This window comes from Dromiciops gliroides, chromosome 2, assembly GCF_019393635.1.
Source record: "Dromiciops gliroides isolate mDroGli1 chromosome 2, mDroGli1.pri, whole genome shotgun sequence".
NCBI classification, from domain to species: domain Eukaryota; kingdom Metazoa; phylum Chordata; class Mammalia; order Microbiotheria; family Microbiotheriidae; genus Dromiciops; species Dromiciops gliroides.
Window position 1 is genome coordinate 107,263,966 of NC_057862.1, and position 16,779 is coordinate 107,280,744.

The following is a 16,779-nucleotide window of genomic DNA, read 5'->3' on the forward strand; positions in this document are numbered from 1 at the left end:
GGTCCATTAATACCACTACTAGGCATATATCCCAAAGAGGTCAAAGACAAAGGGAAAGTATCTATCACGTGTACAAAAAGACAATAGCACTTTTTTTTGCCATAACAAAGAACTGGAAACAAAGCGAGTAGCTATCAATTGGGTAATTGTTGAGCAAACTGTGGTATGAGAATATGGTGGATAAATATTAATGTACTGTAAGGAATGATGAATTTGAATAATTTTGAGAAACTTGGGAAGAGTTATATGACTTGATACAAAGTAAAATGAGAAGAACCAGGTAAAACATTTACACAATGACTATGATAAAGGTATGATCTAATATAATTCTCCAGGGATCAAACTTGGAAATGGGTAAGAAAGTCTTGTACTGCAAATGTGATCCTGAAGAGAGGATTGGGGACAAATATGGATGATCCCTTGAATTGGCATTTGTATATCTGACTATAAGCAAGCTGGTATCAGAGGAAAGTGGAAGGTTTTTACTTGACAGAGATATATATATATGCATTCCCTCTGTTGTCTCCCTGTTGATTTCTCTCTCTTTGATTGCTTTTCTCATCTGTCTCTGTCTTTTTGCTGTCTCTGTCTCTCACACACACACACACACACACACACACATGCATGCACACACTCATTCATACATGTATCTTTCAAAAGCACTATGTTGCCAGAGTAGAAAAGAAAGGGAAACTGTCTAAGGGAATTCCCTATTTTGAAATGAAAAATACACATTGTAACGTAGAGAGTGCCAGACCAGAAGGGAGAAGGTTTAGAACAAATTGCTAATTAGCAAACACAGAGCTGAAATACTCCTACCTTGACACTTTTGGATGGTTTCCCTCCAAAGTGGTCCAGTATCTGTTTCTTCCAGCTCATCCTCCCTGTCGAAGTTTACTCCCTATGGTGCACACCATGGGGATCTCACACTTAAGGCATCTGGGAATAGTCAGGTTTCTTTGTATTTCCACTGGAAATATGATACTTGACTTCCCAACAAACATATATTCTCTCGACAGGGTCTACACCAACCAATTAATTCAGACACTTTGGTAAAATCCTGAGTTGCTGCACTTCTGCCTATACTGTGAATGTGAACACTAGGAGAGGAAGTGTGATAAAATGGAGAGATGAAGAACCTACCCTCTGATACTTAATTATCTGTGTGATGTTCAGCCAGCTCTTAATCTCTTTTGTACTCAGTCTTCTCATTTGTAAAGTGAAGTAGTTATATTGAAATGATTTCTGTGGTCCCTTCCATTTCTAGAGACACAATTCTATGCTATAAGAGAAGTCTACATTTTTTTTCATTGAAGTTAGAACATCTGGATATTCCAGGCGAATTTGTATCTGTTTTGGAAAGAATCCTGGCTTTTGTAGATATGGAAAATCTCTCAAGGTTCCTTGTTATATTATAGGGTCAAAGATTGAGAATTGAGAGGTCATCTAGGCCCTAGCTGCTGCTGCTGCTGCACCTCCTCCTTCTGCTTCTGCTTCTCCTTCTCCTTCTGTGTGTCTGTGTGTGTGTGGGGGGGCGCAGCAATGAGGGTTAAGTGACTTGCCCAGGATCACACAGCTAGTAAGTGTCAAGTGTCTGTGTCTAGATTTGAACTCAGGTCCTCCTGAATCCAGTTCTGGTGCTTTAGCCATTGAGCCACCTAGCTGCCCGCCCCCCCTAGGCCCTAGCTTCTTAAACTGTGGATTGCAACCCCATATGGAATCATGTAACTGAATGTGGGAGTTGTGAAAAATTTAGCAACAGTAAAAGTTTCTATATACCTATTTTATATACCCATATACCCGGGGTCACATAAAAATTTCTCCACTGAAAAGGGGTTATAAGTAGAAAAAGTTTAAGAAGCCCTGATCTAGGCCAAGTCCTCATTTTTCAGATAAAGAAACTGAAGTTTGGAGAATGAAATCCATGCCCTGCCTGAAGTCAAATAGGGGTCAGTCAGATCCAGAATTCCAATATAGGTTTTTTTCTGACCTTAAATCTAGTGCTCTTTCCAATGGTCTCCCTAAATATGCCTCCCTAAAGTGCACTTTAATGTATTTTATTTAACACAGAAATCTCTCTCCTTAACTCAGCCACCCCTCCCCCATAGTCCCTATTCCAGGTGTTCTAAGGAAGGGTACAAAGAAAGATGAGACCAATACTGACAAGCTTCAATTTATTCTCCCTCCTGCCCCCACCTCACCTCGTTCTTTCCTTCTAACATGCAAGTGCTGAATAAGCAATCCCCACTCCAGAAATATTCCAAAAGCCACACAAGTTATATTATATTCTGGGGGGGTTCTAACCTCAGACCTCAAACTACAATAAAGTAGTTCAAATCTCACCCTCTGTGAGAACAATCTAATTTGCTGTCTTGAAGAGTTTATTATCATTGGGATCCCACTGCCTCTGAGCATAATAAAGATTTCTCATTTCCTCTTCATAATCATCCATGGAATAAGGCTTCAGATGCCATGGCTGATATAATACCTGAGTGCCCAGACAGAAAGTGCATCTCAACTTGTACCCTGGGAGACAGATGCTGCCTGGACTTCCTCTACCTCACAAAGTCACACTGGAAATATCCAGGTCTGTCTGTGCCTCTTTTTCCATATTTCTCTTTCCATCCTGAAACATATCCATTCCTTCAGAATCAAAGTCTAAGAGGTGTAGTGATAGATTTAGAGTCAGGGAGACCTGAATTTGAATCCTGCCTCAGATACCTACTGGTGAAATCCCAGTAACTTTTTTTTTTTGCAGGGCAATGGGGGTTAAGTGACTTGCCCAGGTCACACAGCTAGTAAGTGTGAAGTGTCTAAGACCAGATTTGAACTCGGGTCCTCCTGAATCCAGGGCTGGTGCTCTATCCACTGCGTCACCTAGCTGCCCCATGGTGAAATCCTATATGATTCTATGATTCACACATTTTTTCTGAGCCTCAGTCTCCACCTCTGCAAAAGGAGGCGGGGGTGGGGGAGGTGGGGGTGGACTTAAATGTTTCTAATCTCCCTTTCAGTTCAAATTCGACTATCCTCAAACAAGTATTTCCCATGTTTTCCTGACAGGAGCTGTGCCTGAAATATGCTAGCAAACCTACCTAGTCTTCTCCAATTTCACATTGCCCAAGTGTAATTTCTGTTTGTGCCCAGATCTTCTCCATTGTCCAAAGCAGATGCTTTCTCCCTGCTGATTCCCCAATTTAGCCTCTGGACAATGTGCTTTGCTCACAGCATTAAGACATTTCTTCCAAACCAAGGATGTCAACTGACTTGCTGTACCAGAAACCCATGCCATGAGAGATGAAGAGTCCATTTCTGTTTCCAAGCTGTTCTTCCAAACCTCCCCTCTTGACCTCGCATGTATTACTTTGAATGTAATGCATTTTTAAATTGCTGCACCACTTTAAAAATGTAAAGGAAAGCTAAATTAAATATTATTTGTGGTGCACCCTGCTTTTCAAAGGGCCTCTCAAGCTGGTCCCACATATCAGGTCGATGCCTAAATTCCATTACTTGAGATCGCAAATGACTGTGTTTGCAAAATTGTAAATGCAAATTTGGAGGCAGTTTTGGAAAATTCAGCCAGTAATGTTAACTGTGTTTGAAAAGATCTTGATTTTCCAGGAAGCAATCTCAAGCCAGTCTGCCTGCCTGTCTCTTAGAGCTCGCTCTCTCTCTCTCTCTCTCTCTCTCTCTCTCTCTCTCTCTCTCTCTCTCTCTCTCTCTCTCTCTCTTTCTCTCATAATATATTAATACTCTATGGATGACTCTGCATATAGTAATTAAGGAATTGTGTTCTCTCCAGGGATCAAGAATATAACTAACCCTGGATGAATACAAGGGAACTGTTTCCTAAGCACAAACTTCACTGTATCACAAGGCAGGTGTATTTGGAGGCAAGAATTAGTAAAAGGAGCCTGACTTGGAGTCTTCCACAGACAGACAGAGCTCCCCACCACTACCCCAACCCCACATAGCACACTACATGTTTAAAAGACATTGCATTCAAAATAATTCAAGGATGATCAAGAGAAGAAAGGTGAGAAGAGGGCTTCTAAAAAAAAAAACAGCTGGTTGGTTCTGCCTAATTTCCATGTGTGCAGGTACTCAGATACCTACGCACCAGAATTGAAAGATGATAATGAATCCTTGCAGGAGAAAGGGAAGGGAGGGACATCCTGTTTGTTAGAATTCTAGAATGCTAGAGAAAGAATGGGTTTTAGAGACCATTTGATCTAACCCTCTGATTATAGAAATAGCAAAAAAAGGGAATCTTATAGTAGTAGCTAGCATTTCCATAACAATGAAGTTTGCAAAGCACTTTGCAAATATTATCTCATTTGATCCTCAAAACAACTCTAGGAAGCAAGTACTATTATAACCTCTAGTTTACAGGTAAAGAAACTGAGGCTGAGAGACACCAAAGGGTCATACATCTGTTAAAAGTATGAGGCTAGATTTGAACTCAGGTCTTACTGGCACCAAGTCTAGCCCTCTATCCATTGAACCAGCCCAAAGAGATTAGAGAGACTTAGGGACTTGCTGCAGGGAATAAAGCTATTTGGTGGCAGTTATAAACCTAGGATTATCATGACAATGAAGATGATGATGGTGATGATGGCATCTGCCAGTTATATCGAGCCTTAAATCTTACAAAGTAGACTTCTCACAACAGCCCGTTGGAGGAAGCAGAATAAAGTATTATTATCTACATTTTGCAGATGAGGAAAGTGAGATTCAGCAAGGTTAAATAATAGGATGTCAAAGTAGGAAGAGTCCTCAGAGGCTGATTAGACAAACATAAGACTAGAGAATATTGCCATGCAATTAAACCATGCTATTCTATGTATCTCCTCCTCCTCCCTCAAAGAATCAGTTGGTTCATCTGTTATCATTTAGAAAAGTGGCAACCACTAAGAAGTAATAAGTACTCATATGCAGTTCATAGCATATTCATAATTAATACAAGGTGGCTTTATTTCCTCCCCAAAGTCATTCATTCCACATGCACCCTACCACATGTCACAACTAGCCATGCCTACCACCTTAAGAGTCACCTATTCTGAGGTCTACCTTTTCCCAAAACTGTATTACTCACTTATTACTCCCCCATCTTTGGCTTCCTCCTGATGTCTAGTTGGCAGTTATCATCTGTGCTGTGAGAATATCAGGCAGGTTAGAAACTCAAAGTCTGATGAGATATAAGACATCATTTCTTTCAACCTCTTTCCTAGAGAAGCAATCTTCCCTATAGCATTCCTGACAAGTGGCCAAACAGCCTCACTTTACCTCCCTTGGCTACATTCCTCATTCAAAAATGATGTGGTTAAACTATATGGCCCTTGAGGTTCCTTCCAACTTTGAGTTTGTAAGACATTGAAATTACTGAAGGTGTAATTTGTAGTTATGGGGGGTGGGTCTCTACTTAGTGGGATGTTAGGAACTTTTGATTTTTTGAAATGTCTTCCCTCTGCCAAGCTGAAGTCTGCCTCTGTGTAATTTCTACAATATGTATCCCATCTGAGGTCAAGTCAATAAGCATTTTTAAACAGGTACTCTATGATTTGGGGATACAAAAAGAACTAAAAAAGATAGTTCTTTGCCTCAAGAAGTTTAAATCTAATGAGAGGAGACAATAATAAAAGGAAGCTGAAAGGACACACTAAACACACATGTGTATATATGTACACTTATATACATATATACATAATACACATACATTCTTGTGTAGATATAAAGGTAATAATTTATCTACTATATATACACTGTGTATATATGCACATGTCCATAGAACAATTAAGCACAATTTAATTTGGAAAGTCAGTCTAGGCTGATTATTTAAGGATAGGGGAAATGGGTATATTTGAAAGCAATAGGGAAAGAACTAGTTAATAAGGACAGGTTGAAGATCTGAGTCAAAGGGTTTGCAATAAGCTGTAAAAGATGGGAGAGAATGGGCTGGATATTTGTAAAAGAGAGGAGGGTATGTGAGTACTTATTGATGTGGGTTTGAGGCTGTGGAGAGGTAATATCTAATGAGGCAAGAAAAATAGGTTCAGAACAAGTTATATAAGGTTTAAAAAAACTAAACAAAGGAGTTTATGTTTTATCCTAAAGGCAATAGGAAGCAACTGGAGATGATCAAATAGGGAAGTCATATGATCAGATCTGCACTTAAAGAAAATTACTTTCTGATCAATGTGTAAGATGGACAAGATTGGTAAGACAGGAGAGGAAGACCGATTAAGGTCAGATATGAGGGATGTGATGGTAGAAATAGCCAGATCTTGCAAGGGAGTAGGCATGTGAGGTGAGCAAAGTGAGAGATACAACATAATGCTGAGAATAGTAACCTAGAGAGTGAAAGGATGGTGGTAGCTCTGACAGAAAGGGGCATTTGAAAGAGAAGATGGCTGAGGTAAGAAAGAAAATGAGGTCAGTTTTAGACATTTTGACTTAAATATATTTTCAGGATATCCAGTCTGAAAATGACCAATAGGCAATTGGTAATGTGGGACTGAAGCTCAGGGGAAAATCTTGGGCTGGATATATGAAACTGGAAGTCATCTACATAGAGATGATGGTTAAACCCTAAAGATTTGATGAGTTTACTAAAAAAGGGAATATGGAAGAAGAAGAGTAAAAAGCCTATGACAATTGTTTCAGGAGCATTTGGAATTATGGGGAATGATTTGGATGATGAGACAGCAAAGGAGATTGATGAGAGCACTGAAAAGTAGGAGGCAAATCAGGAGAGAATAATATCATGAAAACACAAAGATGAGACAGTATCCAGGAGGAGAGGCTGGTCAAAAGCATCACATACAAGGTCAAGGAGGTATAGGACTGGGAAAAGACCATCAAATTGGACAATTAAGAGATCATTGTAGAGAGCAGTTTCAGTTAAGTGATGAAGTCAGAGGGCAGCTGGCAAAGGCTTAAGGAATGAGAGAAGAGGACATGAAGGAAGAAAATATGGAAAACTTTTGAGGAATTTGGCTGAGAAAGGAGGGAGAAACACAGAACAATATATTTAAGGGATGGTACAGTCTAGAGGCGATTTTTAAGAGAAAGGCATATTTGAAAGCAATAGGGAAATAACTAGCTGATAAGAAGAGGTCAAGGATTTGAATCAAACAGTTTGCAAATTTGCTATAAAAGATAAGAGTATGAGATTAAGTGTACATGTAGAAGTATTGACCTTGGGAGGACTTTGTCAGAGACTAAGGGAAGGAAGAGGAAGAGAGTAGGGGTGACCCCAATGGTTTTGAAGAGAATGAGAGAGAGAGAGAGAGAGAGAGAGAGAGAGAGAGAGAGAGAGAGAGAGAGAGAGAGAGAGAGAGAGAGAGAACTCACGCTAAATGGTCTTTTTCAGTACAGTAAAAAGGCCTTCAGTTGAGAAAGGAGCAAGTAAGAGGGGTAGGGGACTTGAGGATGTCATGCAGGCCTGAATCAAGGTGGCAAATGCGTGATGTAGAATAGGGGTCAGCTGTGAGAGATGTGAAAGTAAGAATGGCAAGAAGGAAAAGATCTGAGGAGGGAAGAGATTTGGAATAGCTGCTGTGGGAGTGAGATAGGGAAGCAATTAGAGTAGGGCTCTGATAATATTTCTCAAGCCCTCCAAAGAGGGCAAACTCCATAGGTGGAGAGAGGCTATAGAAGAAAATCTATGAACAAAAATAAGGATCCCCACAGAGGAGAGAAAAAAAACCTTTCCACTCTAAGGCCCACTGGACTATGAAACTTATCTCAAAGGAAGGGTTGAAAATCATGTACCATTTACTAGATGGATACCTGAGAACATAATTTTGTGAAACAGAACTTCCCACAGAGTAAAGATGGAAGATAGAAGGAAAGGGTTTGGAAACTAATTTAATTCCATTTTTGTCTACTCTCTATACCATTTATAGCAGGTGAAAACAGAGGGGAAGGAAAATGACAAAAAGGGATGTTAGGTAGTTATGGTGATTAGTCTGATAATAAAAGATCAGAATTGGGATGTGCATGAGGGGCAGAAAGAATTGGGCTGCCCAAGAGAAGGATATCTGGCATGTTTTTTCTGGTCAACAGCTTCTTCTGAGGATGGGGCTTGGTGGCTAAAACAATCAATAGAGAAAGTTTCCTATAAATTTAGTCTTAGCAGAGGTAGCACATCTGGAATTTGGTCTTAGGGGGAAATGTCAGATTCAGATGAGTTTTCCTACTTACAGGGATAATGGGAGATAATAATATCTGCCCTACCTTACTCACAGGGTAGCTGTGAGGATGAAATGAGATAATGGATGCAAAAGGGCTATGGAAAGTAGAAAGGACTGTACAAATGTAAGGTATTATTATCATCATTATCATTAGTATTGTTATTATTGTTGGATACTTTCCCAACCCTCAACCAACATTCCCAGCCTGTGTCTCCCAGGGAAAGAAGAGCTATGTCTTCCAAAACTGTTCTTTATATGTAGAAATATACATATAAATATGTATATATAATACACACACATATGTGTCTCTTATCCCCTCTCTTCTTGCCCAGTACTGTCCCTTCAAAATTGAGAGCATCCCCATATCTTATTCAATCCCACTCCCATTGTTGGCCATTCTACCATACTGGAAACAGTTGGGGGACTGAGGCATATTTGGCTTTAGTCATCAAGAAACATGCCTTATGAAAAGAGTTGCTGCTTCATGCCTTCTATTGCACAAAAAGGAATAATTGAGGCAATTATACATCAGAAAAGGATGAGTGGTAATTGCGAACCAAGGCTCTCAGCCATTACTTGGTGAGTGATCATGGGCAGTAACTTTTATTTTCCCCCATGGGGGCAGGTAAGAAGAAAGTGCAGAGTAAGGGGATCTGGGGTACAATTAACAAAGACAAGCAGGACTTGGGGAGTTATTTTCTTCTCACAAAGGAAGGGGATAAAACCCCTGGGTCAGAACACCTTTTTTCCCCTCTCTCTTTATCAAAAAAATGGAAAATACAGTCGTCCCTAGTCCATTTAATTTAATTTCTTTTAGAACTGATGACAAAGCTTATCCAGTCTACTGTGCTGCTTTTCTTCATCTATTTAGCTCCTTCGGATGGCTGGCCACCTCAATTTCTTAATAGTCTCGAATAAGCGATAGTTCCATTCAGAAGCCCCAAGTGTCAGACCTTGGAGAAATTGGACCATTTCAGGTAGACAGCTGACTAAAACCATATAGACAGAGAACTCATACATAGAGTATTTCCATTTCCTCACAGCTTATTAGAGACCCCTACTTTTCTCAAATGGGAGAAGTGGGTTTGGCTCACAAACCCTAAAAACACTCCAACTTTGGGGAAAGGAAGGGAGTGGGTCTTGATACCCATTATTCTTCCTCCTACCAAACTAAGGATGGAGGTATAGAAAAATTTCATTGGTCATTAATTCCTCATTTTAAATGATCCCAGGAGGCTGAGCCAATCTATTATGGTTCAATGCACTCAAAAAAATAATTTGTGAGTGAGGAAAACAGGTTTTAGATTTGCTGTTCCACATAGAAAGCAGAGAAAACCATCTCTGGCTCACTTCATTGGGATCTACACTACAAGGTACTAATAAACCTATTTGTTCAAAACATAACACCACATACAGCAGATGATAAAGTATTAGAGCTGGATGGGAATATTTTGTGAAGCTCTCTTATTTAATGAAAGAGGAAACTGAGGCTCAGAAAGATGAAATACCTTACCCAAATTTCTAGCTAACTAATAGCAGAGCTGAGACTATACGCAAAGTCTTTTTTCATTTTAAATACAGTCTAATATTCTTTCCACTGTACCTTAATCCTACCAGAAACCATCTACCCAGAAAGTTAAATATAGCATAAGCTCTTACCCTTCTCCATGCCTTCCCACCCTCACTGGTCTCCATTCCTCTACGAAGTTGCTGCTTCTTATTGCCTGTTAATTTGGCTAACAATCAGAATGAGCCAAACAATGTGGTAGAAAGAATACTAGATTTGGAATCAAAAAAGGTGGATCATAATCCCATATTCACCACTTAAAACTTGTGTGATCTTAGGCAAGTCATTTTGCTTACTTGACCTTGGAAAAATGAGAGGATTAGACTTAATGATACATATATAAGGTTCCTTCCAAATCTATATGTTTTATTGGAAGAATTCTCATGAGATAGTTTTTTAAACAGCAAGGAAATTAATAGTAATCTAAGGTAGTTTAAAGTGCATGCTAAGGGTGAGTGGGAGAATAGAACCAATGGTATTGAACCTATGTATGTATGTATATATATATATGTATATATATATGTATATATATATGTATATATATATATATATATAATCATTTCATATAGGTTTTAAATAGTAGATTCTTTATCTTTGTGTTGCCCACCCACCCATCTAGCACCTAAACAGTTCTCTGCATAGAATAGGTATTCAATAAATATTTAAGTAATGGATGAGTATTAATAAGACTAAGCTTACCAGTAAAACCTGTTGGGTGTAATATGCTCATGCATCAGTTGCCATCTTCTCCCAAAATCCATGGAGCTATAGAGCTGCAAAACACAAAATGGGGTGGGGGATAGGGAGACAGTTAGTACCAAGAGATCACAAGAAAACTGTTTGCATTGATTTGGAAATGTTTATGCTAGTACATCAAGGTAGAAATGCTGTTTTAAATAGCTTTCACCTAGAATCACTACCCTCCCAACTGATAGACCAAATTTAAGACCAGATGCCTACCATAAGACTTTGCACATAGTAGACATTTGAAAAGCATCTATTAACTGATGGCCATTTCACATTGATCTATCATTTCAAAGTTTGCAAACAACTTTCCCCATAAAAATCCTATGAGATGGGGAAGCTATGTGGCGCAGTGGATAGAGCACTAGCCCTGGATTCAGGAGGACCTGAATTCAAATCCGGCCTCAGATACTTAACATTTACTAGCTATGTGACCCTGAGCAAGTCACTTAACCCCAATTGCCTCAAAAAAAAATCCTATGAGATACTGCAAATATCATTGTTCCCATTTTACAGAAGGAGCTGAACTTGTGAAAATTTAGGTGGTACCATGTTTCTAAGATCAGAAGATTACCTACTTATGGTCACATAGCCAGTAAGTCTCCAAATTATGACACAATCCCCCCACCAAGAATATCCTCAAGAATTGTGTTAGTATACCACATCAGTCTTTGAACCAAGAGAGTGGATATACATTATCGATTGATGCCCAGAGGTGTATACTTCAACAGGAGTTCCTCTAGCAAAATTATTTTTGAGTTATATCCTGAAACATTGATTCCATCCAGGCTCAACTAATAATATTCAAGAAATCCAAAATCTATTCTTGAAGACCTAATTTAACTTCCAGCAGCTCTAGGAAGCCTTCCCTTGCTATGCTAGACCACAGTTACCTCTTCTTCCTGTAAATGTCTATAGCTAAGCAGGCTATCTAGCATCTTTCATTCCATAGCCAGCATCCAACATCATAACAGGCTAGGATGTTGGAGCTGAATCTAATAAGGTGAAATTTAATAAAGATAAATGTAAAATCATACATTTGAGTAAAAAAAATTAATCAGCCCACAACAGTAATATGAGGAAGGCATGGCTAGATAATAGTTCCTGAGGAAAGGAAGTAGAACTTTAAATGGAAAGCAAACTTAATATGAGTCAAATGGGTGATGTGACCTTAGGATGTATTAAGAGAAACAGTTTTTGCCTCAGAAGAATTATATGAACTGAGGAAAAGTGAACTGAGAAGAACCAAGAGGATATTGTATATAGTAATTGCAATAGTGTAATGATGATCGCCTGTTAAAGACTTAGCTACCCTAATCAAGACAATGATCCAAGAAAATCCCAAAGGATCCAGGATGAAAAATGTTATCCATCTTCAGAGAAAGAGAACTGATTAACTCTGACTGAAGATTGAAGCATGCTTTTTTCCACTGTCTTTATGTTTCTTCCTTTTTGTTGTTTTTGCAATATGGCTAATATGGAAATATGTTTTGCATGATTTCACATGCATAATTAATAATATATTGCTTGTCTTTTCAATGGGTGAAGGAGTAGGGAGGAGGGAGAGAATTTGGGACTCAAAATTTTTTTTAAAAAATGAATGTTAAAAATAAATAAACAATTTAAACATTCTAAAGAGAAAGGGTCCAGGCAAGTTTAAGATTATAGGAGACAACAGTCTATCTTATTTTACTCCAGGAAACTTTCCAAAGCACTGCATTTTGTTCTGTCACCACTTTTATAAAGGATGTTGATCAGGTAGAAATGTTCAGAAGAAAGTAAAGAAGGCATTGAAAGGGGGCAGCTAGGTGGCACAATGGATAAAGTACTGGCCCTGGATTCAGTTGGACCTGAGTTCAAATCCAGCCTCAGACACTTGACACTTAATATCTGTGTGACCCTGGGCAAGTCACTTAACCCTCACTGCCCCACCAAATTAAAAAAAGGCAATGAAAGGCCTCAATATCACATGATATGAAGATTAAAGAAATCAGTCATATTCAGACTGAAGAAAAGACTTACTAAGTAAGCATGCAATAGTTGCCTTTAAGTATTTAAAGGCTGTCACATGGGACAGGGATTAACCTTCTTGGCTCCAGGACACAAAAGTAGGACTAACAGGTAAAAGTTGAAAGGAGATTTAATGTTGATGTAAATGAAAAATTTCCTAATGTTTAGAGATATACAAAAGTGATGTAGATTCATTTGAGAGATGATGGATTACCCATCATTAAAAGTCTTTAAATCAAGGCTAAATAACCCTTGTTAGTATACTTTAGAAAGGATTGTGATTCCAATAAAGTTTAGAATTGATATCCTTTGAGATCCTCTCCAACCATGAGACCCATTAAATATGTAGTCACTCAGTGATCCTCATTTCCCTTTATAAAAGCTAGCAAACAACTGAATCCAGCTCTTCTCTTCTAATAGTAGGACCTACAGTATCATCATTCCTATGGATAGATCACATTGCTTGTGATTTGGGCAGGGGGTGTTTCTAAGCATTCAGGTCAGATGACCTTAATGAGCTTATATTAGTTTTCTAATGACTCTCATTAAGGAGCCTTCACCTGATTTCTCTGTACCTTACTGATTTACATCGTTCTATGCACTCAGATCCCAACTATACCAGCCAGAGCATCAATGTCATTGTGCAAATAAATCCTTGATCTAATCATCTCTTCATTTGTCAGGGAAACCAGAACAAAGGTGAGATAGACAATTAAAACCACAATCCCCAAGGGTGCTGTGCTCGTTTCTACCTCCTTGGTATCTGCCTCTACTAGTGTTTTTGCCTTTCCTTTCAAAGGAGATATCTATGACTTGTCTATGTGTACATAAAATGCAGCTATCCTTGATTCCCTGAAAAGATGTATTTCTCCTTTCATTCCCTTCTCTCCACTCTCATCACTCTCAGTGAGAATATGCCTGTCAAGAAAGACTCAGAGACTATTTGCTTTGGAGTTTCCACCACCTCCATTTGCCTTCCTATATCAGATCCTATGTTTGATGGCTGGCAGAGAGATTAAATTGAATTCCTTGCCTAGAGCCTGATTAGTATAAACAGAAAGAGCAAATTCATCTGGAAGGCTTGGGGGGTAGTTACATAGTTAGTTACATAGTCTCCAGAGTCAAAGCAAATTAGTGAGGTCTGTGACAATTTTCTTCTGGAATGGGCAGCATCTCAGTACCTTTCAACTAAGATGTTTTTGCAAGATAAAATGTTTCAACTTGTGTTCAAGGCCAAGGGAAAAAGTCATAGGAACCTACTGATCTCCACATATTAAAAAACGTCTGATCATATAATCAGCTGGTCAGTCCAAAAAAAAATTGATTAAGCACCTACTATGTGCCAGGCAGTGTGTTAAGTACTGAGGATACAAAAAGAGGTAAAAAAATAGTCTCTGCCCTCAAAGAGCTCACAATCTAATGGGAGAGACAACAAGCAAACAATATATAGAGACAAGCTGTATACAGGATAAATAGGAAAAAAATTAAGAGAAGAAAGAGCCTAGAATTAAGAGAGGTTTTTAAAAGCTTCCTACAGAAGATGGGATTTTAGTTGGGACTTAAAGACATCTAGGAAGGGTGGGAGTCAAGGATGACCTCTAGGTTTCAAGCCTGAGGGACTGAGAGGATGCTGTTTCCCTTGACAGTAATAAGGAACCTAGAAGGTGAGAGGGTTTAGTGGGAAAGATAATGAATTCCATTTTGGACATGTTGAGTTTAACTGGACATCCAGGTGGAGATGTCTGAAAGGCAGGTAGAGATACAAAATTGGTGGTAGGTAGGGAGTTCGGGGCAGGATAGCAGGATAGATTTGAGAATAATCAGCATAGAAATGGTAATTATATCTGTGAAAGATGATGAGATTACCAAGTGAAATAGTATTGTAGTAAAAGAGAAGAGGGCCCAGTACATCAACCTGTTGGATGCCTCCAGTAAAAGTAAATGATCTGGATGAAGATTTGGCAAAGGAGACTGAGAAGGAGCAGTCAAATAGGTGGGAGGAGAACCAGGAGAGAGTGATGCCCCAAAACCTAGAGAGAACTGATAATCAAGAAGGAGATGGTGGTAAACGAAGTCAAAGGCTGCAGAGAATTTGAGGATAATGAGAACTGAGAAAAGGTCATTGGCTTTGGAGAAAAGGCCATAAAAGATGATCTTAGAGCTTCAAGGGACCTAGATATCATTGAATGCAACCATGTCGTGAGATATATGGAGAAACTGAGGTCTAAAAACTGAAGTGACTTATCCCAGGTCACGAAGTAGTCATAATAACAATAACACTCATTTAGCCTTTAAGGTCTGCAAAGCTCTTTACAGATATTACTTGAACCTCACAATAACCCTGTGAGTTAAGTACTATAAGTAATATCAACTATTAGACCTGATTTCAGCCAAGACCTTAAAACCATAAATGAGGAGAAAAATCATTGTGAAGAGGGGCCCTGCCTTCCTCATCCACCAGAAATATTTGCTGACCAATTATTATTAATAGGCAGATAAGTAGAGGAGCACTCCTGCGCTGCCCCCCTCACCCCAACCACCAGTCCTATTTCCCGCCTCGTCCCAGAGCCATCAACCAGGGAAGCCACTTCTTTGCAGAGGGGACTAGACATCCCTACCTATTGCACACCCAGTCCCACTCACAGGGCAAACAAATCAGCCTAACTGAGGCAGCAACGTTCCCTGGAAGGAGACAGCATTACGTCATTCAAGTCAAAACATCAAAATTACCTTGACTATAATTCCTGATCATGCCCTGATGGAGAGAGCCCAGGACCTTGAACCCAAGAACCAATGCTTCTATCCTCAGCCATCATCTTGGGAAGCAACCCCTGGGTGGCATCCCCTGCAGCCTGGCCACTGCTTTTGCAGGTGCTACAGCTACTGAAGACCCAGGAGGAAAGGAAATTCTTGCCGCCAAAGTGCTTGGCACTTTGAAATGCTTAAATATCATGGACTGATATGATTTTTTCCTTTTTTCCTTCTTTTTTTGTGGGGCAATGAGGGTTAAGTGATTTGCCCAGAGTCACACAGCTAGTAAGTATCAAATGTCTGAAGTCGGATTTGAACTTAGGTCCTCCTGAATCCAGGGCCAGTGCTTTAACCACTGCACTACCTAGCTTCCCCCTAGTGATATGAATTTATGGAAATTACATTAGAGAAGACTCATTCCCTTCTGCTTTGCTGCTCTATCCTAATGACCATGGAACCTTTCCATCTTACTTGTATTGAAGCCCCTATTAGAACGTAAGTTCCTTGAGACCAGGGATTGTCAGATTTTCCTATTTATTTTTTTTTAGCATTTAGCACAGTGCTTTGCACCTAGCACACACTTAATAAATAATTTATTCATTTATTCCCCCATGCTTTATAGATCAAGAAATTGAGGATGAAAGGTTAAGTGATTTTTCCATAGTCAGACTTAGGATTTGTATTCAGGTCTTTTACGTCACACCACTTCTCTTGTAAGTCAGTGGAAAAACAGGACAGAGCTGAGTGTCCTGGTGCTTTCAGACTAGCGGGACAATTCAAAGTCTCTGGAGAATTGTAACTGGCAGCTGTAAGAAGTTAAAAAACCACATGGGTTCTTGATCTGCAAATGGAGCGAGCCTAAAAGAAGAAAGCTCTTTCTGTTGTCTTACATAACCAGGTTCATAGACATGTGCCTTTGGCTTATACTTGCCTATCCATCCCAAAATAACTGAATAAAAATCACAAATCATAGGTTGGTGTTCATTTTCTAAATATCAACACGCATTAATGAAGCCTCTAAACATTTCTGTAATTAACCCTGCCACCCCCTTCCCCTACCAAGCCTCCAAGCCCAGCCATATAGGACCAAACCTTATCCTATTATTTACAGTTGTCTGTTATTAACTCCTCAGCACTTTTGGCTCCTCCTCTACTCTGTAATAGCATTTCATATCATTGTTATTTACACCCCCCCACCCCCACTGGAAGAATGCCCTTCCTATACATCTCTACTCTACCTGTGTTAGAAGATCCAGTTCAGTCCTCCATCTTTTCCAAGCCTTCATTGGCTGTTCAAGCTTGGTGAGTCCTTTATCCACTCTAAGTCAGTAACACTTACTGCATGTATGATTCAGTATGATGGAGGCCAAGCGGTTTATTTAAATTAGCTTGAAGCCTGGGATGATGAGCCAGGTACACCCGGACAAGAAGCAGCTCAGAATCAAGGTTGGGAAGTCCAACAATATATTTAGTAACTTAAGAGAATTTGTGTAGTCTATTCTTTCATCACCT

At 39.4% G+C, this 16,779-nt stretch overlaps 1 protein-coding gene across 1 annotated transcript in view; it reads right to left on the reverse strand.

Annotated features, from left to right (window-relative positions):
• Positions 1 to 16,779, reverse strand: part of SORCS3 (sortilin related VPS10 domain containing receptor 3) — a 690,926-nt gene that overhangs the window by 234,349 nt on the left and 439,798 nt on the right. Inside the window, exon 5 of the mRNA XM_043989102.1 lies at positions 10,462 to 10,535. Coding sequence (XP_043845037.1) covers positions 10,462 to 10,535 — 74 coding nt within the window. The remainder of the gene's footprint in view (positions 1 to 10,461; positions 10,536 to 16,779) is intronic.